General features: G+C 41.1%; 2 protein-coding genes and 1 long non-coding RNA gene across 11 annotated transcripts in view; all 3 read left to right on the top strand.

Moving 5' to 3' along the window:
• TDP1 (tyrosyl-DNA phosphodiesterase 1) overlaps positions 1-1634 on the top strand; it is a 42691-nt gene extending 41057 nt beyond the window's left edge. For all 3 annotated transcript variants that reach the window (XM_068192630.1, XM_068192628.1, XM_068192629.1), the window contains exon 16: positions 1159-1634. In XM_068192630.1, the coding sequence (XP_068048731.1) occupies positions 1159-1232 (74 nt within the window). In that variant the 3' untranslated portion in view covers positions 1233-1634. The remainder of the gene's footprint in view (positions 1-1158) is intronic.
• A 4108-nt stretch (positions 1635-5742) lies between these two features.
• KCNK13 (potassium two pore domain channel subfamily K member 13) overlaps positions 5743-24641 on the top strand; it is a 50041-nt gene continuing 31142 nt past the window's right edge. The window contains exon 1 of one of the 2 annotated variants that reach the window (XM_068192625.1): positions 5743-6586. In XM_068192625.1, the coding sequence (XP_068048726.1) occupies positions 6247-6586 (340 nt within the window). In that variant the 5' untranslated portion in view covers positions 5743-6246. The remainder of the gene's footprint in view (positions 6587-24641) is intronic. The other variant, XM_068192626.1, reaches the window with a different exon arrangement.
• LOC137475389 (uncharacterized) lies at positions 19384-24157 on the top strand. Of its 6 annotated transcripts, none has more exons than XR_010999853.1 (4): positions 19384-20089; positions 20215-20321; positions 20772-20855; positions 24014-24157. It is a non-coding gene; the product is annotated as an uncharacterized lncRNA (long non-coding RNA). The 6 variants fall into 6 exon arrangements; XR_010999856.1 differs by lacking the exon at positions 24014-24157 and adding an exon at positions 22413-22429; XR_010999854.1 differs by lacking the exon at positions 24014-24157 and adding an exon at positions 22258-22315.

The following is a 24641-nucleotide window of genomic DNA, read 5'->3' as shown; positions in this document are numbered from 1 at the left end:
CATACGGAACTACAGTATGAGAATTAAGAACACACTAGTAGTGAGTAATAATGAGTACTTAGTAGCAGTGGTCCCTCTGCCCCGTGTTTAATTGCCATGGTACTTCTCACAGTGTGCTGTTGTGTAATTTATATAACCCTTCATTACTGATTTTGTCACTTTCTTACTCTCCTTTCCTTGCTACAGTAATTCTCACTTCCTACATTGTCAGAGTTGTCATTGGGTCCTGTAAATTTAAAATTGGATAAAAGTAATTTCAATCAATAGCTATTCCTGTCATCCTTGGTACAATTCAGTTTAATATATGCATATTACAGATTGATGTAATTGTATTCCTTCAGGGCTCATTTTGTACATGGAGAGAAGAAGCAGGCTAGATTTATAAAAATTTCTTAATTGAGAAAACTCACTGAAAAAAGGGTTAAAGGATTTTTCTCTATTTCAGTAGGAGTAGCCTACAAAAAGTAGAATAATACCTTGGATTCACAGAACAGCTGCATTTCTGCCACATGTATGGTAGGAGGAAGAGCACAGAGCAGGTTGCAGAGCTAGCAGCTAACTCCTGGTGTGTTGCCTTTTCTCTTTCCCAGGAGTGGAAAGAGCTTCTGTATTCTGAGAAGTGGGAGGGAGGGAACTGTGAGGTGCAAACCTGTTGCTCATCTGAAGGTGTAATGTTTGAAGAAGTGAGGGGTATATGTGAACTCTTCAGAGGTCAGGCAGTGTCATTCTTAGGTACTGAATTCTTACTGTCCCTGTGAAAAATATTAATATGTTACAATGCTTATTTATAATTACATTGGGTTAAGAAAGATGCAGCACAAAACATGCTGGCACCAGGCCATACCAAATTTGGCTGCATTACTGTACTTGTGTATTGTCTGAAATACAATTCTTATACAGCTGGTGAGCATGTTGGGTTAAAACAATATTTAAAATAATATCTGGGGGGAAAGCAAAGCCTTTTGAAGACTCTTTATCTTTTAGTTTAAAAAAAGAAAACAACAAAAATGTCCACTAAACTGAAATTGCACATGATGTTAATTGAAAATCAGTGAGAATTTTGACCTTCCTCTTCCCCTAAAGGGAAAAGAGGAAGAGAACCAAATTTTGCATTTGATGAATTAATTTGTCATGAGTATGTTTCTTTTTGGTTTACAGATCAACCATGGATTTGGAATATTCCTTACACTGATGCCCCTGATACACATGGGAATATGTGGGTTCCATCATAAGTGTTTCCAGTACTCCGTGATGTTCCACTTGCTGACACTGAGCCTGCTGTGCTACTTGGAGAAACTGCTTGTTTCTGTTCTGTAAGCTATAATGTCTGCTGTAATGGCTAATTTGTAGTTGAAACATTAAAATGTTAATAAGGGAGAGATTCTTGGAGAATCTGCAACCATATTATTACAAATGAACCTGCTTTTTTAATACCTTTTTTATGCTTTCTCTTTCCTGTGGTTCCTAATATGGTTTTCAAGATAAGAACTGTTTTCAGAGAGTCTCTGTGCATTTACAGCTGTAATTAATTTAAAAATTATGGTTCTGTGAGACTGTCAGTTGACCCCAGTAGCTGGAATAAAAGTTATTATATGCAAAATTCAAATTAAAATAAAGGCAATCTTGTTACTATATCCTTTGTTTTATCTTCTAAATGTGTACATTTCAGATTGGGTTGGAACTTGTATCTTGCATCTGTACTCCCAGGTATTTTATAAAATCGACAGCATCCCATTAATAGAACACATTGCTTGTATCAAAAATAGAGTGGCTAGCAGGACCAGGACAGTGATTGTCCCCCCACACTCGGCACTTGTGAGGCCACACCTTGAGTACTGTGTCCAGTTTTGGGCCCTCATGACAAGAAAGACATTGAGGGGCTGGAACATGTCCAGAGAAGGGCAGTGGAGCTGGCTGGAAGGTCTGGAGCGCAAGTCTTCTAAGGAGTAACTGGAGGAGCCAGGAATGTTTAGCATGGAGAAAAGGAGTCTCAGTAGAGATCTTACTGATCTCTGCAATTACCTGCAAGGAGTTTGTAGCCAGGTGGGAATCAGCCTCTTCTCCCAGGTAACAAGTGAGGGGACAAGAGGAGCCTTAAGTTTCACCAGGGAAGGCTTAAATCGGATATTAGGGAAAAATCTGTCATTGAGAGTTGTCAGGCATTGGAACAGACTGCCCAGGGAAGTGGTGGAGTCACCATCCCTGGAGTTACTAAAAGATGTGTGGATGTAACATTTAGTGATATGGGTTAGTGGTAGACTTGGTAGTATTTTGCTAATGTTTGGACTAAATGATCTTAAATCACGAAATCACTAGGTTGGAAGAGACCATCAAGATCATGCCTTAACACCTCAAATAAACCATGACACCGAGTGCCACATCCAGTCTTTTTCTAAACACATCCAGGGATGGTGACTCCACCACCTTCCTGGGAAGATCATTCCAGAACTTTTATCACTCTTTCCATAAAAAATGTTTTCCTAATATCCAACCTGTATTTCCCTTGGTGCAGCTTAAGACTGTGTCCTCTGGTTCTGTCAGTTGCTGCCTGGAGAAAGAGACCAACCCCCACCTGACTATAACCACCCTTCAGGAAGTTGTAGAGAGTGATAAGGTCACCCCTGAGTCTCCTTTTCTCCAGGCTAAACACCCCCAGCTCCCTCAGTTGTTCCTCACAGGGCTTGTGTTCCAAGCCCCTCACCAGCCTCGCTGCCCTCCTCTGGACGCGCTCAAGCGTCTCAATGTCCTTCCCAAACTGAGGGGCCCAGAACTGGACACAATAAATACTTCTGTGATTCCCTACTTCACATTCAAAAGAAGTCTCCCAAAGATAGAATATTTTTGAAACTCCTAGCAAAACAATAGGGATGTTGAAAAGTTTAGCCTTCTCTAGATGCCCAATTTCACATGTTCATGAAGTTTGTTTTTTTTTTTTTTTTTTTTTTTTTTTTTTTTTTTTTTTTTTTGTTCAACTTAGTTTGTTAGTGTCAAGTTTATTATTATTATGTTCCTGAAGAGTTTTTGTTCAGTATCAAAAGTAATGGAGGGCTGGTTTATTTGCTCCTCTGTCAGTATAGTTCATTAGGCATAAAGTTGGCTCAGGAGTACATTTTAGCCATTCCATAGCTTCACTAAAGCAGTGAGTTTTGGTTAGGTGTACCAACTAATCACTTCTAAAGCAGACCTCTAATTAAAAAGTACTGACACTGTCAATGAGAGTAACTAAACCTCTGCATGAGTCTTCCAAATAATTTTATGATTCATTAATAATAATCCTACTCTGACCAGACACTTAGTAGTGATCATTATTGGGGTACTCAGTGACTGTTAGCTTTCTTAATTACAGGGCTGCCAGTAAATATTATCAACAGAATTGGTAAATACATTGATTTTTCTTTCCTATTATCTTACAGTTGTGCTAAGCCTTACCACCACCAATCTGTTGTCACCAAATGCCTGCACACACAGACACTAGGGAGTGTGTGCTTGTGGTGCTGAGGGGTAGGGAAAACAGCATGTTTCCTGATAGTGATGCCAAGTGGCTGTACTGAGGGTAACAGCATTGCATTCAAGGCTCAGGCTTGCAAGATGTTCACTTTGATTTGGGGTTAAATGTCAGAAATATGTTTAACCACTTTTTTTTTTACCTGAAATGAAAAGTTTTTTTTTCTTATGCCAGTGAATACACTGCATTTCTGTATCCACCTTGCTTAAATGTTATGCATGGCTGACTGATTACACTGTTCCCCACACACTCCCAGTTTTTCCAGCTATTTACCCAAGAGCAGTGGGAATGGTGACCTGTTTTACAACAAAGTATTCTTTAGAATAAGCCATATTCTCATTTTCTTTTTCAAAATTCCAGTCAATATCAACTTGCTCTTGTTCTAGCCTTTAATAGGGAGCATATCCTTAAAAAGCCACCTTCTCAAGAGATGATTAAATCACTGCCAAGATCAAAGTTGACAAATTAAGGGAATTTGCAATTTTTGATGATCAATGACAGTAGTACACGTGTCTTTCAAAACTGTGCCAGATGATCTTACCTGCTTTAATGCAATAACTATCTCTATGCCCAAGACAAATACAAAAATTATTATTCCACACTAACAAAATTATATGTAAATAAGGGAGAACTCAATAACCTTGAATAATTTGCCTTGAATATTCCTTTGAATAGTGTTATTGTTGTTCATATTCCTTTGGGCAGTCACATTGATGTCATGGTTGCAAGCAGCTAAAGGCTCTTTTTCCCACTGTGCTAATCCAAGCCACCCTTGAACAGATTTGATGGATGGAGCCATTGGTGTGGGCAGAGGGTGCTCACTCAATTCTGCTGCCTTTGCTGGTTGAGCGTACACTGGCTGAGTTCTGTCTTCCTTCTGACTGGCAAAGCAGGGAAGTATAGGTTGGGTTTTGGTTTTTTCTTCTAATAGGAGCTGCCGATAATTTTAAAGATTTAAAACTGCCAAAAAGTTTAAAGATACGCCAGCAATTTTTATGGAAATGTGGTTACCTTTAGCACAGTCTGGTTAGTTTGGCTGGCATCTCATCTTCCTATTTTTGGCTATTTAATGTCTTCCAGCATTGCTGCTAATTTTAATTTCCATGCTAAAGTCTATGCTAAAGACTAATTATGAGGGACTAAAAACCTGCAGCATGATGTATCACCTATGAATAACAACAAATAGGAAAAAATTAAACACAACTCCCATTTATCCCTGGCTGCTGGTTTACTGTGTAACATAAGAAAAGGACTCATTTCTCCCTGTGCCTCCTGCTCTAGCAGTTGTTGCCACACAGGTGATCCTTTCTCAAACACTGGCATTGGAACTGCCCACAGTGCACCCTTGGGGCTCAGACCAATACTCAAATATACCTCAGGCCGTGAGACAATCAATGTCTCTTACACAGATTGTACAATTATCTGCCATTAAGGGAGATTTCTAAGATCATAGTGTTCATCCCCATTGCATTTTGACTGCAACACAATTATTAGAAAATTGGGAGGGGGGGGGAAGAAAGGGAAGTGGATGTTGTAGTTTGTTAACCTGCTTTCTAAAAAAATATATGTAGGTTGGCCTTCCCTGGAAAGAATATGCTTATATACTATGATGCTTAGCAGAGCTGAATTCCAGCTCCCATTTATTTAAAAGTAGAATGCATCACTGTAGCAACTACCAGATATTGCTGAATTTAGCTTTTTCTTCTTATAGTGGGAATGATATTTCCAGCAGATTTGGATCGACAGCTCTGGGCTTGGAACCTGCAAATAATGCGTTTTAAAACCACGTTGCAGCTGGAGAGGCTGCTTCTCTCTTCCCTAAACAATTTCCCTTCGACTACCATGCGCTGGAGGACACAGATGTAACACCTTGTCGGGAAAGCAGTGGGTAACCAGACCTGTGGAGAAGGAGGTGCTCTCTTTTGGCAAAAGGCGCTCATTTTTATGGCTTTGATGGGGGGCATATAATCGACTGACGGGTTTCATGCCCGGTCTCTCTAAGAGGCCCAGTTGCTTCAGGCGCTCCTCGGCCCCACCGCCCGGGGCCGGGTACCTGAGGGCGGGAAGGGGGCCAGCCCCTCGCCCCTCTGAGGGCTGGAGGCCGCGGGGCCGCCGCCCTCTGCCAGCCCGCCCTGCCCGCTGCGGGCGCTGAGCTTCGGAGGCGGCGGCCGTGCCTCTGCTGGGAGGAGCTGCCCCCGGGGGCACAGCCCGGCCCGGCCCGGCCTGCGGCTCCCCGAGGCCATGGTGCGGGCGGCCCGGGGGACCGGGCGGCGGAGCCCCGCGGCGAAGGGGGAGGGCGGGGGGCGAGCTGCCGCCAGTCCCGCCTCATCCCCCCCGGCAGGCAGGAGGCGCCTGGCGGTGCCTGTCCCTGCGCCCCGCTCCGACGTGCTCGGGGCGGGGGCAGGAAGGGGATATGAAAGTGGCGGGGACGGGAGCCCCGCGCGGCGGGCGTTGGGGCTGAGGGGCTCTGCGAGACGGGACGGGACGAGCGGTTCCCTCGCCCTCAGGATGCTCGGCAGCCCGAAGCGCGTCCGCCGCGGGGCCGCGCCGGGGCCGCGCCCTGCCCCCGGGGTGAAGGTGCCTGCCGGCTCCCGGGAGCGCCGCTCGCCGCCGCCGGGCTCCGCGGCGCCCTGAGCCCCGGGCCCCGCGTACGGCTGGCGGGGGGCGCCGTGATGCCCGGCGGCGGCAGCAGGGCCCCGACGTAGCGTGGCGGCGCGGCAGCCCGGTCCCGCGGGCGGAGGATGGCGTGTCGCGGCGCCTGCTGCTGCTCCAGCGCGGGTCGCCTCAACGCGGACAACGCGCGGTTCCTCCTGCTGGCGGTGCTGATCGTGCTGTACATGCTGTGCGGCGCCGCCGTCTTCTCGGCCATCGAGCTGCCCACGGAGCGGGAGGCTAAGGAGCGCTGGGAGGAACGCCTGGAGAACTTCACCCGGCGCCACAACCTCAGCCGTGCCGAGCTCCGGCACTTCCTCCGCGAATACGAGGAAGCGAGCGGGGCCGGCATCCGCGTCGATGACATCCGGCCCCGATGGGATTTCACCGGCGCTTTCTACTTCGTGGGCACCGTCGTTTCTACTATCGGTGAGCGGCGGGACGCGCGGGCACCGGGCGGGCACTGGGGCCAGGGCTGGGGGCCCGGGGATGCGCTGTTCGTCTCCTCCTCGCCTGCTCGCGGGCTCACAGCGGGCTCGTGTCGGTGCCCGGGCATGGTCCTGTCTCTTCGCTGCTCCTTTTTTTGCCTTCTTGCTGTCAAAGAGCCGCTGCCGCGGGCGCGCCTCTCGCGGGAAGCGCTCAGCTCAGGGAGCGCCGCGGAAGCTGCGGGCAGCCCGGCCGGCCCGAGGGGCCGAGCTCCGGGCAGGCAGGGCAGCGGACACAAGGATGCTCTTCGCGGGTGTCATTTACCTGCACGGATCAACTTGTGCTCGGGATACGGTGGTAGACTTTGTGAGAGACCAGTCGTATCCAAACCCGAAAGCTTTAAACAATCCTGTATGTCTTTAAATTCTGGGAAATGTTATAGAAAATCTTAGATCTGGCGGTTTCATAGGCTGTATGCTCAGAGCCCTTTCTGAGGATCGTCTGGTCTTAACGAGAACCCTTAAATAGATTTTGTGGTGTCCAGCTGCAAAGTGTACAACTTGGAAAGACTGGGTTTCAAACCATTTGGCTTTTTGCTCCTTCAGGCTTTTCAAGGCAGAACCATCAAGTCGATGGGCACAGTTTATTGCACTTCTGAATAAACCCGAGTTTATTCAGGCTGAAGGAGCCTTCAGGGGAAGGTGATACTGAATAGAAATTCCGAGCAGTCTGACAGGTGTACATTAAGATGAAAAGGGATAGCACCAGGAACTGACATAAGCACCCCAGGGAGCCCATGGGTGTCAACAGAAAGTCTTCATTTAGGCATCTGCAGACAGCTAAAAGCCTCAGAGGAAGAGAGCTATCTTTAGTTAAAGACAGGCAATCTGTATGCAGTTATCACTGTGACAAATGGGATCACTAAATCTTAGTAATGGTATAGACAGTTCACATCAGTCTCTCTCCACGAATGAAATGTACATTGAGGTATGGTTATTTAAGTCTTCGGGAAATCTCTGCTTAGAGTTTTGTGGGGTTTTTTTTGTTTTGGTGGGTTTTTTTTGGTGGTTTTTTTTTTTTTTCTGAAGAGGATATTAGAGATGCCTTGCTTTATGTGGGATGTATAAGAGTTTGCCCTGTCCTGCAGCACACTCCTCTCTAATACTGAGGTTTTTTAAGTCTGGGGTTATTCTATTGTTAAAAGTGTCATTGGGCTGGTTTTGTAGTTCCTCAGGGCTTCAAACTTTGTTTGTGTCCTTAGACTTTAAGTCTTTAAGACCCAAGAACTGTGCTTCAATGTTCTGTTGAACTGGCAATTGAAAGTAATTTATAGCATTGTTAAGCCCATTTTTGTGGATTGGTGTAGTTTGCTTGCCATTATAACATGTCCCTTGAAGTGTGCTTCTTGTATGATTAAAATAAATAAGCAGAGTTTATGCAAACATTTGCTACAGTCATAAAATCATAGTAAAAAGATCAGATCAGATTGGACCAGATCTCAAAAGTTCCACCTGCTTTGCCTCTATTCCTAGAGGAGGAATATCCTATTCCTTTTTTTTTGTGATGTTTGTCCAAGATGCCATTTCAAACATGCAGTGTTGGAGATTCCACAGCTTCGACAAGGAATCCAGCCTTGTGCATTTTTACCCTGAGGTTTTCCTGATGTCTGCCTTACTGCAGTTCAGTGACTTGTGTTATTTGTGTCTTGCCATCCTTTGTACTCAGAGAATGGCCTCTTAGGTACTCAAAGACCATTGTCAGTGTGTCCCTTCAGCCTTCTTTCAATTCAGAAAAACCACGGTGTTGTAACCCCTTTTGCAGTGATACAGTTACTTTTCACAGTTGTTAACTGATGCCAGTATTTCTCCATTAATGTATGTCTTATATAAATAAGATTGTTAAGGAGAGAAGTGTATCTGTGATCCTGTTAACTGCAGATGATCACAAACACAAGTATCCACTTACCCACTCATACTTTTTGGTAATTTCTATGTCTTGCTGATTTCCATTGCCCATATTTTACAGCTCCCTTAATGTTTCTGTAGAAATGTCCTCAAGACTGTGTATGGTCTGGAGACTTTGGCAGTTTGCATCCTGTCCCTTCCTTTGACCTGACATTGCTTTTCTCAGTCTTATCAGTGATGACACTTTCTCAGTGGGTTTTATGAATTGCATTCTTTCTTAATCTAGTCAGTGGCATTGCACTCCTTCATCATATCGATAGCATGTCTCTTTTTTAATCTTCTCAGTAGAACTTCTGCTTTGTGGGACTGGTTGTGCATTTTAATGCTTTGACTTAGCTTGTGCTGCAGGCTGGGCTCTCTGGGCATTCTCAGGGTTGTGCTTCGACCAGGTCTCCTCAGATGTGCCACTCAGGAGTGTTCTCCTGCAGGCAACCACAGTATCAACCATATTGACATCCTAACAATAGATTTTGTTTAACACCTCTAAAATCAATATTTTGTCTCTCTTCTCAGCCCTTTCCAAATGGTCCATGTCTTCTTTCAGGTCCCAGTACAGTGTTCCAATATTAATGTATTATTCTAGCTGCAACCTTGCTAGATCTGAGGAAAGTATGAAGGCTTATTTAATGTGTTTTTCAGTGTATACTTCTGTTGGCTCTGTACATTCCTACAGCTAAACAAAATTTGATGTCTTCAGTTAAAAACAGTTTTTTAGGAATAGGTGCTTATGACATGTTCTTAATATCAGTCCACCTTCTACACTCAGTATTATGTGCTGGTATAGAAGCTTTATATTTAGCAGGTAAGTTGCTGTAAAAACAATTTTTTGTAAACTTTATGAGTTTTTTTTTTTCTCTTTTGCATAATAGGAATTATTTTGCTACTCCACCAGAATAAATTTATTTCTTCTGCAGTAAATAAGGTGGACCTAGCCATTTTGATTTACTGCTAAAGCGTCAGTCAAATATTACTTGTCACATCAACTGTTTCCTGTACTTTAGCTAGAAAGAAATACCATAATATGTTTCAGAAGAAAGTAGAGTTTTGCAGTAACTCAAGAAATAATCCTGTATTTTTAATTAAGATTTTCATTAAATGTTTGACAAATGGATTTTGGAACATAGTATCAGTGCATCAAGTCAAGAGGTCAAAACTAAATATAACCAGCCTATTTTCATCTGTTCAGAAAATACAAAGTTAACAGAGCTGAACTAGTACAAAATAATTAATTTCTCAGGTTAGTAATTAAAGGGTTTGTTCCATAAAAGTGTTTATTCCTATCAGTGCTTAGCCTGTAACCTCTAATATTGATGCATCTTTTGAGCAGTGATGTCCAGCGTGACCCAGTCCTAGGGTTTCCTTTGCAGTAAGGGAAATGTTAGGTATGAAGGAACATAACCACAAATATCTGCCCAACTAGGAGACTACCTAGACTATCCAGGAAGTGACCCCAATGAATTAGATGGTGTCAAAGCCTCTCAATCCCATTAAGGCAGGTGCCTAACTAATCCACACATGTCCAGTGGGCTCCTCCAAAAGCTCACTTTGCTTTCAATCTACCCTTTGTCACATAATGTAGTGTCCCTTTTGCCTAGAAATCAAGTGGTCAGAAATCAACTTCTTTCTCAGTCAGGACTTGAAGCAATTCCTGTGTCTCATCCAAATGCCCTGCCCACCATGCGGGGAATAATTTTAAGGTGGGACTCTCACTGTTTTCTGTTGAAACTATTCCACTTTGCATAGCCTAATAAAACTTCTGCAGACCAAAAAATACGACAAGATCTAAGTACCAATTTGCACTTCAGTGAATGTTTATGTGTTTTACAAGACATACAACATTAGATAGGCTCTGGGTGTTCAGCAGCATCAGACTGTAGGGTCACAGTCATCAAGTGCTCTGATATCCAAGGACTTCTGTGGTACTTTGGCACAGCAGTGCCTCCAAGAAGTAGGGAGCTGGAATAAAATGTATCTTGTTAAAAACACATAACATGAAGCAACTTCTCAAACTGACTTATGATATTCCTGCCCTTTTCACAGGCCGCTGGAAGTTGGAGGGGATCTCTGGAGATTGTCTGGTCCAACCCCCATACTCCAAGCAGGGTCAGTGACAGTCAGCTGCTCAGGGCTGCATCCTGTTGGAGTTTGGGTATCCCTCTTGGTGGAGACTTCCACAATCTTTCAGGACACCTTGTGCCAGTGTTTGACCAACCTCACATTAAAAGAGGGTTTTTTTCTCCTATTCAAATGGAATTTCCAGAATTTCAATTTGAACCTGTTGCTTCTTGTCTTCTCTGTGTGAACTGTGTGAGCAGTGAGGCAAAGGAGGAAATTATATCATCTTCACAAAATGAGATACATTTTCTGGAGAAATTGTTAAAATTTGCATCCTTCCTCTCTGCAAAAATTTGCAGCAAATTGGGCTGGAGGTGTAAAGTCTTGATACAAGATGAGAAAAGAAATTTGTCAACTGATACATTACCTGAGGCCCAAAAGATAAAATTGCTTGGAGTGAAGGCTGGGATTTTTACAGTAGACAGCAATGAGCAACCACATGATGTACTGTACTGAAGGGATAGAAGGAGTCATAGCATCTTCTTTAAGCAGCCTCATAGAAAGGGTTGCTCATGGAAGTGTTGTTTGTGAATGGGAAAGTCTGTATGGGGTGAAACAACCCCACTGTCCATGTTACAGCTGTGTCATGGAGTTCTGAAGAGTGTCGGAAAGTGCCTGTTTCCTCATTTTCACCTGTCAGTGCAGTTCCTGCTAAGTGGAGTTACAGCTGTGCAAAAGAAAAGTGTGTGTGATAATGCCCAGCAAACCACCAAGGTCATTAAACCCAGAGAGCTGGACTACCGCTTGTAGCCTTGAGGTCACCCTGTCTTTCCTGTGTATAGACTGAGCAAAGAGTGGCCGCTGCAGTAAATGCTCCACCTGGGGCCATGGCCAAGCTTACTCCTGGTGTCACTGAGACCAAACGATCTGCCCTTACCTAACAGTACCATCCCTGAAGTATTTAGAGTCATAGAATTGTAGAACATCCTGTGTTGAAAGGGATCCACAAGGATCATCAAGTCCAGATCCTGACACTGCACAGGACAGCCCCAAGAGCCACGCCATGTGCCTGGGAGCAGTGTCCACACACTTATTGAACTCTGTCAGGCTTGGTGCTGTGACCACTTCCCTGGGGAGCCTGCTCCAATGCCCAACCACCCTCTGGGTAAAGAGCCTTTTTCTAATATCCAGCCTAAACCTCCCCTGACACAACTTCAGGCCAATCCCTCAGTCCAGTCACTGGTCATGAGAGTGAAGCGCCTGACCCTCCCCTTCCCTTCACGGGGCAGTTGTAGACTGCAGGGGGGCCTCCCCTGAGTCTCCTTCAGACTGAATAGACCAAGTGACCTCAGTTGCTCCTCATAGAGTTCCCCTCCAGGCCCTTCATGATATTCATGGTCCTCCTTTAGATGCTCTCTAACAGCTTAATGCCTTTTTAATATTGTAGTGCCCAAAACTGCACACAAGCTGCAAACAGCTCTAATAATTCAAAATAGCCTGCTTTAGCCATTGAGCTATAAGCAGAGCAAAAAAGGCATCTCTAGAGCAAAAGGCTTTTTAGGGAAGCTGCAGGTAAACTGAGGCCATTTACTTGCCTTACAGAGACTACCATGTAGTTGTCAACTCACTGAAGTTGTAATTGCCACCAGCCTTGCATTGCATCTGTTAATAAACTAGAACATTGCCCACCTTTGAAAGACGAGTTTGATGGTTTACTCTAACTTTGCCAAAAGCTTTCTATAATGTATGACAGATCTGTATAAAGCAAAGATGTAGAGAAAATGTGAAAAGAAGAACATTGGTTAAAATGATAGGATTGTCACCAGTCTCTGCTATATGCAGAGCAATGTAGAAAACTTAAAGCAAATCCTGTTGTAGAAAGGAAGTACAAAATTAAAGCAACCTGGAAATCTTGCAATAAGCAAGATCAAAAAAAGGTACACGTGTGATAGACTAGCATGTTCTCTCTTGAACACTGGTTAAAATAAAAGTTAAGCCATATGGTTGTAATCCACAAGGTTGGGGGAAAGGCCAGGTCCAGTCTCACATGTAAATATTCTTACTTCTGTTACTGCAGTAAAACTGTTACTACAGTTTTACAGAAGATATCTAAAATAAATCACATGAATTTATATGTCTTAATGTGCCTGTTCCTGACTAGAATAAAATAGCTGATATGTCAAGTGCAAAGGTTCATACTTCTACTATTAGTGTTGAAATTCTGGTGAAATAAATCCCACCCTATCAATCTACAGATGGACATCCAGGCAGCAGCAGAACCAGATCAGCACATTACTGCTGGCAGTACTGACTCTAACTTCTCTGCCACAGCTTCTCTCCCTCTCTCATTGAAATGAGATCAGTAAGTAGCTAAAAGCACTTAACTCTGTAAAGGCAATCATGTTATCAGTTACGCTCTTTTAAGAAGATCGGGATTAGGTTTTTTGTGAGGAATTGGCATTTTCCAGGGCATGACTTTATAATAATATGGGGGTGTCTCTGTTTCCAAGTGAATATGCTGGGACCTGAGCACAAATTCTCTAGTAACTTTTTGAAATATGTAAGCAACTTAAGAAAAAACCTTTCTGGATTTGACTTTAACCAAGTACGTGTAGAAGGCAACATCTATGACCATGCTGTGGCAGAGTTAATTATTCTTCAGAGGGAAAGGAAGAAGTACAGAAAACCAGGGGATTTTGAGAGCAAAGCTCTAAATACAGGTCTGCAGTTTGGAATCTCAGAAAAACCAAAACTAAAGAGAAATTATTTAAGGGGGACTTTCAGTTTCCTGGACAAAAGATATGAATGATGCTGGCTCAAGGGATCCAAATGTGAAATATAGAAGGAGGACAGGAACTATAGTAAAAGACAGATGTATAAATTTTAAGTTAATTTCTGTCACAAGAAGAAAGCATACAGAAAATGGATAGAAAATTAGATCAGTGAAGACAAATAAAAGGAATAAAATTGAAATACACAAACATATTCAAAATTGCACTGTTAGCAAGGGGCATCATGCTGTTTCATCAGCACAATAGTGATGAGAAAGACTAAAAAAAACATTGGTCTGCTGTACAGAAAAGAGGAAGAGCTCTCAACAAATGATTCCAAGAAGGCTGAAAAGTGTAATGGCTTTTTCTGTATCAGTCTTGTGAAAAGGTCAACTCTGAACTGTTGTGTGGTACAATTAACACTTGTAAGAAAGGGGAAAGTAAAAGAATAGGTTAGAATCCCTAAATCTGTCAGATCTTTTATAATAACTTAAGGTAACTCAACTGCATTCTAGAATATTCAAAGAAATTACTAAAGCAATGATTGAGCACTTTTGCAACTCATAGAAGAGTTTGAAATTCCAGGTAAGTTAAAATGACAAACATTTTGCCAGAATTTAAAAAAGGAATGATGACAGGAGGAAATAAAAAAGAATGGGCTTAAATTGCAACAAAGATCCTGATTGTATGTGAGAAAAAGTTTTCTAAATGAAATGAAGCAAGTGTGCAGTCTGCCTAGGAATGACATAGAGATTTCATCACCAGAGTCCTTTACACTCAGGTTAACCAGACACTCCACAAGATTTATGCAGACTCCTTAATTCCCTCATTGTGCAGTGAATGGATGAGATGACATTTTTCTGTCTCTGCCAGGGCTTTTTTTTCCCCAGGTTCAGTCATAGTATGTGTTCATTATTCCTGTTTTCCTTAATTAAAAAAAAAAAAGGCAGGGTGTTAATCACACTGCATATAGAGTCTTGTTCTTTGGCCATTTTTTACTTGTATTTTTAGAGTGCAGATAATAAGTATTTTTTGACAAATTTACACTGAACTTCTTACTTTTTTTTTTTTTTTTTTTTTACCTTCAGGAAATAAAACAACATTTTAATATGAGGATCAAGCAGGCCTTGAGTTGTGCCACTATGCTACCCTGGTTGGTATATGTCTCAAATTAAATAAACTTTAAACCAGCCCAAAATAGAACTGATCATGGACTGAGAAGTACTTAATTAAAGCAGTGAAATCACATATAACAATATCTTTACTGCTGCTGGAATGAAAAAAAAAAAAAAAAAAAAAAAAAAAAAAAAAAAAACTGGATGGAAAAATAGTCATCAAGATAACCAGCTAAAAATAAACATAATGTTACTTTGAAGAACTTGGTCCTGCAAGGAATTAAGTACTTTGCTGGAAGTCTCTGTTCTGGCAGTTGTACCTCCTTCTTCTTGTATTTGATATACTAGTATGACTTGGAGACAAAGAGCATGAGGAAAGTACTGTTATTGTCCATTTTTTTCACAAAACACTGCTGAAAATTGCATGTAGTCTTTCAGGTGACATGCAGCAGGGACCATGTAGGAGTCCTGTGTGTCTGAATGAGATGTTGCCAGCTCTCTGGAAGGAGCCTCCATCCCCAGGCTATTGCACTGCAGCCCTTGCCAGAAAGGGGAGGAGATAGGGCCTTTGCAGTTCCCTGGCAGAATGGCCATACAAACACCACGCCAAGGAAAGCTCCAGGAGGTGTTTCCTTCCCCCAGATGGGCCAACTGGAGAATGCATCCTTTCCCCAGCCAGGCCACTCTCCAGCCTACTGACCTCATGAACTGAGAGCCCTGCTATGATCCTTCTGCTGCTGCCTACTTCTAAGGTATCTCTCATTTTCCAAGCCAAAAGCTCCCTAAGGAGCCTGCTGCAGGCTGAGGTGGAGCTCAGTTCTACAGACTGTAGCACTCAGTACATAAGGGTTTTCTGACTAGAGTGGTGACACAATTTTCTTATTTCCTCGAGGAAAACTTACTTTTTAAATTGAAAGCAGAAGCTTAATCAGGCCTGAGAAGATTAGACATGCCATGAAGTGGAATAAGTTGGATGGAGAAAACAACAACACTTGCTTAAACAAATTACTTGCTGATTACAGGAGCTGTCTTAATTTGGCCCATGGATGAATTCTAGGAACAAAGAGGGTCTGAGCGTGCAGAATAGTGAGGCTGACAAAAAAAAAAAGAGAGACTATATTGACTTAAGTGATTATTAACTAGTCAGTTTAAATAATTATATATATTATAGTTGTTTATATAAAATAATTATTTTGACATGGATTAACCCGCATATACAAAGAGGGAGAAATTTTTTCTAAATTATATCATAAATGCTGGGGGAAGGCTTGCAAACTTAAATCCCAATATTGGCTGACTGTCTTTGACTGTCTTAACTGAGTTTTAGAGTAATTTGGTCAGGATGTAAAATACTGAAGATAAAGGCTTTGTTACTATTTATGTTTAGTCATAGATAGCACTTTTGTCCAGTGGAATTATTTCTGCTGTTAAAGATTCAGGTGACTGGTATACCAGCTGTTCATATATTAAAGCTTTTTCAGCACATTAAGAATACTTAAAACCAGAATTGTTTCAATATTAAAAATGAAAAAAAAAAAAAAAAAGAACTTTTGTGGCTAAATAGTGAAATATTATTTTATAATTTAAATTGCCAGGAAAATATTTAGTATTATAGCATGGAGATTTTTATAGCATTCATTAGACTTCAGTGTTCCATTGATTTCACACTGCCATCCCTGAAGGCAGAATATGGCTCATGGAAGTGTTTCAGACTTCTTGACAAGTGAAAATTCAATATATTAGTAGGTACTGTTGATTGCAAATACAGCCCAGGCTTTTTGCAACCTCAAACTGGTTTTGAGTTTGAGGTGGTTTTGTTCTCACAGTGAGAATATTTATAAGACCCTGTGATTTTATTCACACAGAACTAATATGCCTATTTTAAGTGTGACTGTTTTTTAATAGAAAGTAGTTCTGCTGAAAATCTGTTATCAGTTAATAGAAAACTAAAGAAGTGGAAAGCATGCATTCCTTCAGTGTAAAAATGTAACATTTCAAAAAAACTCCAAACTGAGTAGCAAAACACTGAATTTAAAAGTACTAAAAGGCAGGTGCAGACTTTAAAAATCCCAGTTTCATATTTTAAGCGTGCATTTGCATCCATTTTGTACTTTTCTGCAAGACTCTTTTTTTGGTAATTGGTTAGAACTTCACAGCAACAGCTGTCCAGCCTTCTTGCTAAAATAGACTGTTCCTCATGCACATCTGTGCTGGTGATTTTCTCATTCATACCTGACTGTAGGGGCAGCTGAGCTTTGTTGATTCTCTCTAGTAGAGGATAATGCCTACCAAACGGGCACAACACTGAATTCCGTATTCTTATGCACACACATGAAGTTATTAACATAATCAAGCTCAAAAGTTTTAAACCACTTAGTTAGAGCAAGACCATGTTCCATTAATGGCATGGAAAATGAAGATTTATTATAGTCCAGTTAGGGGCATAAGTATTTTTTTCTGAAATTATTTCCATAAAGATATAAATAGAATAGTGCTTTTAGGGTAAAATCATCTCTATATATGCAACTTTTCTTTCATATTGCAGAACCATTTCTTTTTATAATATGTCTTCCTTTTGTAGTCTTCCTACATCACATCTCTTTTCCATTCCCTGTATGCTATGTACTGGCACTGTTTTGCTGTTTGTTCTAAGAAAAATATTTTATAATGGCCAGTTTATCTTATTTTTCTAAGTAGGAGTTAATTTTGTTATACAGGCTGCTCCTCTTCCTTTCATTTTTCACGTATAATGCTTTAAATAGAAATTCTCATCTGCTCAAAGAGCTAGAGTCTGCCTCATTCCTCTCAGGCCGCAATATTCCTAGTTTGTCAAGTCAGCTGGTCCAACTGGATTGTGGCTTAATAAGAAGGTTCTTAAGACTATCTGTGTGCCTCAGGGAGCAGTACTGGCCATTCTTTCCTCTTTCACCACAAATACAAATCCTTGTGCTGAAGGAGATGCTACCTTTCAGACAAGCTGTAAACAAAAACATTGCAATATTAGAAGAGTCCTGGCACCCTCTGTAAAACTTTAGCCTTGCCCATAGTTTAATTTTGATCCTCCAGCTAAAGGTACATAAAAGGAATTTTTGCCATGTTTTTGCTGGACACTGTATTCTGGCTGTTCTCTGACAGAGAACACCCATGTTGTACCCCATGAGGTAAAACTCTCAGAAGTTACAGTATTGAAGTATTGCAAAAATAAATAAAAATATTTACTCATGGGTGTCCATTAGTGACAGTTTCAAAGGAACATTTGTTCCTTCCAATTTCTTTGTCTGGAATCCAAAAGAGCAGAACAATAGAAGGTAGCAGGTAATAGGCTTGTCATAATAAAATACTAAATATTTTGTAATTTATGCAGCTGAAACTGCATTTTAAAAAGCTTTGCAAATTGTCCTTTTATAGGGAGAAAGGTTCCTACTAGAGGTGGTTTTTCTGTGTTTTTCCCCTAGAATGAATTATCTCCTGCCTCAAGAGCTGATTCAGGAGAGTACTGGAAAAATAAGTTAATTGAATAAGGTTTTATTGTAGAAACTTTTGAACCATTTTCCTGATGTGTTTAAAATTGAGCATGTAAATAACAAAGTGGGTGAGTTTCAATCATTTTAAAAGCCATCTATTGCACTGTACTTCTATACAGATTGTAAAGTGTTTCACTACTCAAATCAAGGACAAAATACTGAGTATGGAAGTAAGATTTTATTTAGTCTTCAAGTTTATGTCTTATCTTGCAACACTGTTGCACTGAGGTTATTGCAGATAATTTTAAGATTTTTTAATCTTACCAGCATTCAAAGGGATAAATACTGTTTCATACAACCTGTCTACAGTCTTCTCACCCTGAAGAAAACATTAGTATGACTCAAAATACACACAGATCTGCTTTACTAGGTGATTTTACAGTCATGTTTTATAACAAACTTGCACTTTTAATTTAGTTTCCATTAAATAAAAACATCCAATATCACCCATTAATACTAGTTCATGTATTTGCTCTTCCTAAAGTTCTTTCCCATTATCACTGAGGCTCATCAGCCTAAATATCACATCATAAATGAATATGTAAATCCTACTTTCAATCTTCTGTCCACGTTAAAGGCAGAGCTGCAGTTATCTGGATATCATCACTCTTTTTAAGCAGACACCTGGGCAGCAAGCTGGCAGAAATTAGGAGGGAAGGACAAGTAGAGGTGATCAAGGCAACTGCAGACAAAAAGGACATCCCTGTAATGGGCCAGTGGGCAGGCAGGTGTTAAGGATGAGGATCACAAGCTTCGAGCCACCTGCTGAACTACCGCAGCAGCACAGGTACTCACTATGCCTTGCTCAAACGGAAGTGATCTAGCTGTCTTTTAGTGCCAATGAATATTATCCAGGTTAAAAGACTTTGTCCCTAATTCACAGGTGCTTCATATATTTTGAAGACATAGGCCTGGATAAAGAACATGTTTAGTGTGGACATTTGCCTTTTGACAATGAAGCTATGCTCCGAAACCTTCTGCCTTGTGTGTTCCTGGACTACTTGCTGTAATGGTTTAGTGGTGCCCTTGGCAGCATTTGGTTAACAATTAGACTCAATGACCTTAAGGGTCTTTTCCAACCAAAATGATTCTGTGATTCTATAATCAGTCCTAAGATAGATTTTTGTCCCTTACACATGACAATTAGGGCATTGCATGGGTGCTTGCTCCTACAACATTTAATTTATTTATTTATTACCTTGAGCTTGAGCCTTTGTTGCTGACTTTCTAAAGTGGAAAAGACCTTTAACATAATGAAAGGATCCATTCATTAATCATGTAATTTATTGCACACAAGAAATGCCTGTCTTTCTTCTCACCATTTTAGTGGGAAGTGTTTTAATCCCTTAGAGCATTTGCACAAAATATCATCACTTGGAGTAGGTGCAGTCTGAGTTTTCTTTGACTATGGCAAAGGCTTAAAATTGGCATAATGTCATTGTAAACAAGACCTCTGAACTTAAAACTTCATCTACATGTACAGATAGGGGAGAGACCCATCCTATGGCTGTTGTAAGAATTTCTTGAACAAGGAGCTAATGTGATCCAGGAACATATTTAGGATAAAAATTATCTCTCTATATACATCACTTCCCTCTTGCCTCAGCTTTAGCCTGGCATTCCTGCTGAGAACCTTCTCCTGTGGTGTCCTGAACATGCTGGGAACCTTCCTAAGGATATAGAAAATTATGCAGATTTCTGCACAATCCTTGTCGCAGAGATACAGCTCACATTGCTGCAGCTACACCACCACCATGAGTGCCACTGGTAGGATCTATCTTGATGGCAGAAAATTCTCCTCCAGGCTAAGGTAAATTAGGCTGCAGAACATCTGTGACTTCATTTCTGAAGCTATGCTACTGCATAATACAGACCGAGGTATCAAATGGAAGAGTTTCTTAGCAGAACTGTTTACAAAGCAGACACTCAAGTTACTGAGGAAGGAGCTGGCTGGTAATTGGTAACTAGCCAAGTGAAGTCCTCAGCTCTGCAACTGTTGCAGGGCACAGTGTTGGTGCTCAGAGTGCCACAGGACAGTTTGCAATAGCACTGTCTTCAGAGGAGTCACAGGAAGCAGGTGACCTCATGGAGCTAGTTCAGGTTCAAGATACCATTCAGATACAGAGACTCCAAAAGTTTCTACTGATCATACACAAAAAGTTGTCTTCAGGAATATATGTTTTTTCTCATTTTTCAAAGCAGCATGGAGCAGAGAGATATGTAATGCCAGGGATTCTACACACTGCTGAGTGTTCCCAGGACTCCACTTGCTGAATCTAAAAAAGAGAGTGCTTTCTGGAACCTTTCTGGTATTGGGACAGTTGGGGACCTTTTCCTAGAATAAGGACAGTTTCTCCCCATGCCAAAAGAAGCCTGAGAAGTGCTGTGTGTCTAAGAACTGTCAGCACTGCTGGGCTGTCATGAACCTTTGGCTCTGTGACAAACTCGTGTTGAGTTTATCAGTTACTTGGACAAGCCACAGAGTGGGGCCGTCTCTGAGCCACACACAAGGAAAACAGGGCTCTTTAGCAGACCTTTAAGGATGATGGCTGCTCAATTGTCAGAATCCTGTTTCTGTTTTGGGAAAAAAAATGTCAAAACCAAAATGTTTCTGTGAATCACTTGGGTTTGAAGCTTTGTTATATCCCATGAAAAAAATGCTTTGTTAGAAAATTCCTAGTTTATTCTACTACACAGAAACAATTCTTATATAAGTAATCTTCTTTTTTTGTTCCCTTATTGTTTTTAATTTTTCAAAGATGCTCTATTTTTAAAATTAGAAAATAATCAAACCACTGGCAACATGGGCTTTTCTTCACGTCAAGTAACTATTAAGGGACTTGGTAAGAAGTCAGTTTGTTCTGCCTGGTGAAGTTTATCTATGGTGGCCAACAGAATCCTAGTTAAATCCAGAGAAAGCAAACAAACTTTTTTGTTTCATAGAGGATGTCAGAAACCCTTGCCTTAAATACAGCACCAAATTCAAATTCTCCTTGGCAAAAAACCCAACTGTGCTGATCAATGTGAATTTAAGAAAGTGAAATCAGCCTTCTCCACTGTTTCTGAGGCTTGTGCTCTTGCAGAGCTCCAACTCAGACTAGATAATTAAAACCAGTGATAAAACATGGATGTAGACCTGCAGAGAGGTGTGTAGCTCCCTTCCATAGCTTTAATGAAGCTTTGTCCAGGGCAAAACAATAGGATCCTGATACATTTTAAGTATTTTGAAAACTTGGCTTGTAAGAAGCATCCTGGGAGTCATGAGTTATGCAGACATTTCATCTCTTCATATATAATTGCAAGTTAATAAAAATGTTAAAATGGAAGAAATAACTTATTTGGCTTGAAAGAAGCATTGTGAGAGTCATGAGTTATGCACATATTTCATCTCTTCGTGTATAATTGCCAGTTAATAAAAATGTCAAAATGGAATAAATAACTTTACTGATTAATGCTCCCAGCAGGAGTGAGGCAGAAAATGTTAGGGTTACAACATTGTGTTAGCATGCAAGAAAGGAAAGTAGTAATGACAAACTTTAACAATATGCTTTGTATTAGATGTAAATATAATTGGTTGTCATTACTTCATTAATTAGGAGGTGATCAAAAGCCCTATAGATAGAGAGGAGTAAAAGTCTCAACTACATCAAAGACAGCTTTTAAGTACGGGAATATCAGCCATATCAAAAGAATGACAAATAACTTTTGAAGCATATGACTACTGTTTTTGTAGCCATGTACTGTCTTCAGCACTTGCCCTTTCAGAGGAAATCCAAAAAAGTAAATCTATGTAAGACACCACAAAAGTATGCAATGTAGAGCAAAAAGATACTCAGCAGAGTAGCTGTTAAATCAAACACTGAATCAGACTCAGAAATAACGTAACTGGTTAGGTTTTGCTTCCTAAAATAACGAAATTCAGTTTTTGTGTCAAATAGTAGTAGGGTTTCTAATTTCAGAAATTTATTTCTAAAATAGAGAATGTTGTGTTTGCCATTAGTTTGTTTAGAGAAACATATCCCTCTCAGAGCCTTCCTGGGTCTTGCTTTTGTTTCAGGACTCAGTAAAGCTGTGGAGTCTGAAGTCAGCAGAAGCTCAACAGACACTGCTATGAATGATTTTTCCACTTCATATGAAATTGCTTTCAACAACCACAGACTTTGCCCTCAATCTTCCTTTTTCCCCTGTCATTGTTTACTTCTTCATTTTTTCCTGACCATTTCCTTGTCCCCGATGACAACACAGGCATGACTGAGGGTTTCAGGCTGTGTTGAACTGGATCTTGGCTTCCCTGAAAAGTGCTTTTCTAGGACAGAGCTCTGGAGAAGCTCCCTCAGGCTCTACCTGAGCCAACTGTCATGTGGAATAAGCTAGGGGGCTGACAGGAATGGTTTTTTCAGAAGCAGATTCATGTGAAGAACCTAATTTTCCTAGGGCAGAGATGAAGGATGATCCCTTAACAGAATTTGTAAGTGGTTATAGTCAGTGTCAACATTTTGCTATACAGGTGAAATGAAAGAGGAGGCAACACAACCATTACCTTCCCTAACAGCTCTGTGTCCATCTCCATGTCTCCTCCCATGAAGTCAGCACCATGGCACAGCTTCCCTAAGAAGGAACAGAAAATGCTCAGTCCTAGTCTTGTGTTCAAGTTGGTTGTTTAGGTAGTGCTCTGGGGAATGAAAGCAATGCTTGAAGCCTCCTTGTGGCCAAGCAGGACTTAGAGCTGAAGCTTCTGACTTCCCAGGTGTGTGGTTATTTCAGTCCTTGCAATACAATAAATTCAGGCAACACCACTAGTGTTTTTGAACAGAATCCATAATTGCCAGTGCCTAGTAAAGTCAACAAATATATAAGTCAAAGATACAAAGAGAGTTTGGACATCTCTCTACATGACTCCCAGCATGCAGGATTTGGATAGTTTGGCTGAATTGCTGTAGCTTATTCAAAGCAACTAATATTTAGGTGCTTTGGCTACTTGATGGAGGAACAATGAAATACAGTCTGAAATACAGTCTGAATTTATGCAAATGCATAATCTAATGCATCCTTAGTAACGACTGTGAAGTAACAACTACTTGTTTTCTTACTTGGGGTAAGTAAAACATGTAAACAGGTCTCTGCAGAAATGAGTTTTAATTTTTCCTTCTGCAATTACACACAAAACAAAAATGTAGTTAAAATTTCTTTTTTGCCTTTTTTCTCCATTAATTTCTTCACAGGACAATGAAATATTGCTCATTTTCTTCATACTGGCATTTTTACAGCAAGGTGAAACAGAAGAGGAAGTGAGGTGTTCTGTAAAACCTGAATATCTGGAGAAAAAAATGTAGCTATTTTTTATATTTATTAATTTAAAGTCTTTAATTTTACATTTAAAATTTTCAAAGTATTGTGGCAAAAATATATAGGCTTGAAGTTCTGATGTGTGAAGCAAATGAAAACCCCAGTATATGCTCTTGAGTAAATCCTCCTAGTATTGGTCTGAGGACTGCAGAATCTGCCAAAACTTCTTATAGCAGCACTATGGGAACCTCTGGGACCATCACAGGGTTCAGTGATTACTGTCAAAATATGCACAAATTATCAATTAAAACAACAACCCTGCAGCACTTGAGAGATTATTATGTCCTTTGAACCTTTCTGGATTGCAACTGATGCCAGTTTAGATTCATTAAATCAAGAGCATTTTGTTGGAAAAACTGTCATTGTCCCCTTTGACATAACATAATGAACCTTGGCAATAACAGTTTCATGGTCATTAGTCAAAGACTATGCCTGAAGTGTGAAGTCTAAACTGGGAGCCTTTCTGCCCTTATGTCACAAGGCAATGCACTGCCAAGGGTGCCTGAACGTGTCACCAGGAGCCAAAGTGCCAAGGCCCCCATGCCTGCAGACTGCGCTGATCTGCAGGTGCAGGGCTGTGATTGGCTTAGTCTTGGGCAGAAACTACTTTTTTCAGTGCATCAGCACTTAAACATGAAGATTTCTTATCTTACAGATTGCTTCCTTGCTGAAGTTACAGAGAAGGGCTGCCCAGGCTGTTGTGACATGTCTGTGTGAATGTGTATTTGACATGTGGCATGATGAAGAAGATCTGCATTCATTTACACACCTCATCAAGAAAGTGAAATAATATATAAAAATTAACCAAACCTTCAAATCTGCCTTCAAATTGATCAGTATTTTGTAGGTGCAGAGTTTGTGGTAACTGGGAGTGTGGCTGCAGCCCAGCCACATCCCCAATGGGTACAGCTGTGAAAAGCAGATGAACAGCATTGACAGCAATGAGCCATGGAGTGCCCAGGTGCACTGACCAACCACCAAAGGGAACAGAGGGCACACAGGTGCAATGCATGGACATGGGGGGTATAAAAGGTTGGGCTGAAGAATAAGAAATAGCAGCTACTTGTAGCTTTAGTGCCATGATGTTACTTTATATGGGTAGGTGCTTGAAGCCTTGTAGGGTGGTGTTACTCTGTGTGGGTGAGTGCTTAAAGCCTTCTGGAATTGTGTGATGATACTCTGTGTCTTGTGGCCATCTCAACTGCAGCATATGCTGTGACAGTACTTGGTATGAGATTTTTCTGGTTTTCAGATAGGATGTTTTCATGTAGAAACCATATACA

Source organism: Anomalospiza imberbis, chromosome 6, assembly GCF_031753505.1.
Source record: "Anomalospiza imberbis isolate Cuckoo-Finch-1a 21T00152 chromosome 6, ASM3175350v1, whole genome shotgun sequence".
NCBI lineage: Eukaryota > Metazoa > Chordata > Aves > Passeriformes > Viduidae > Anomalospiza > Anomalospiza imberbis.
This window is presented reverse-complemented; position numbering and strand designations above follow the sequence as displayed.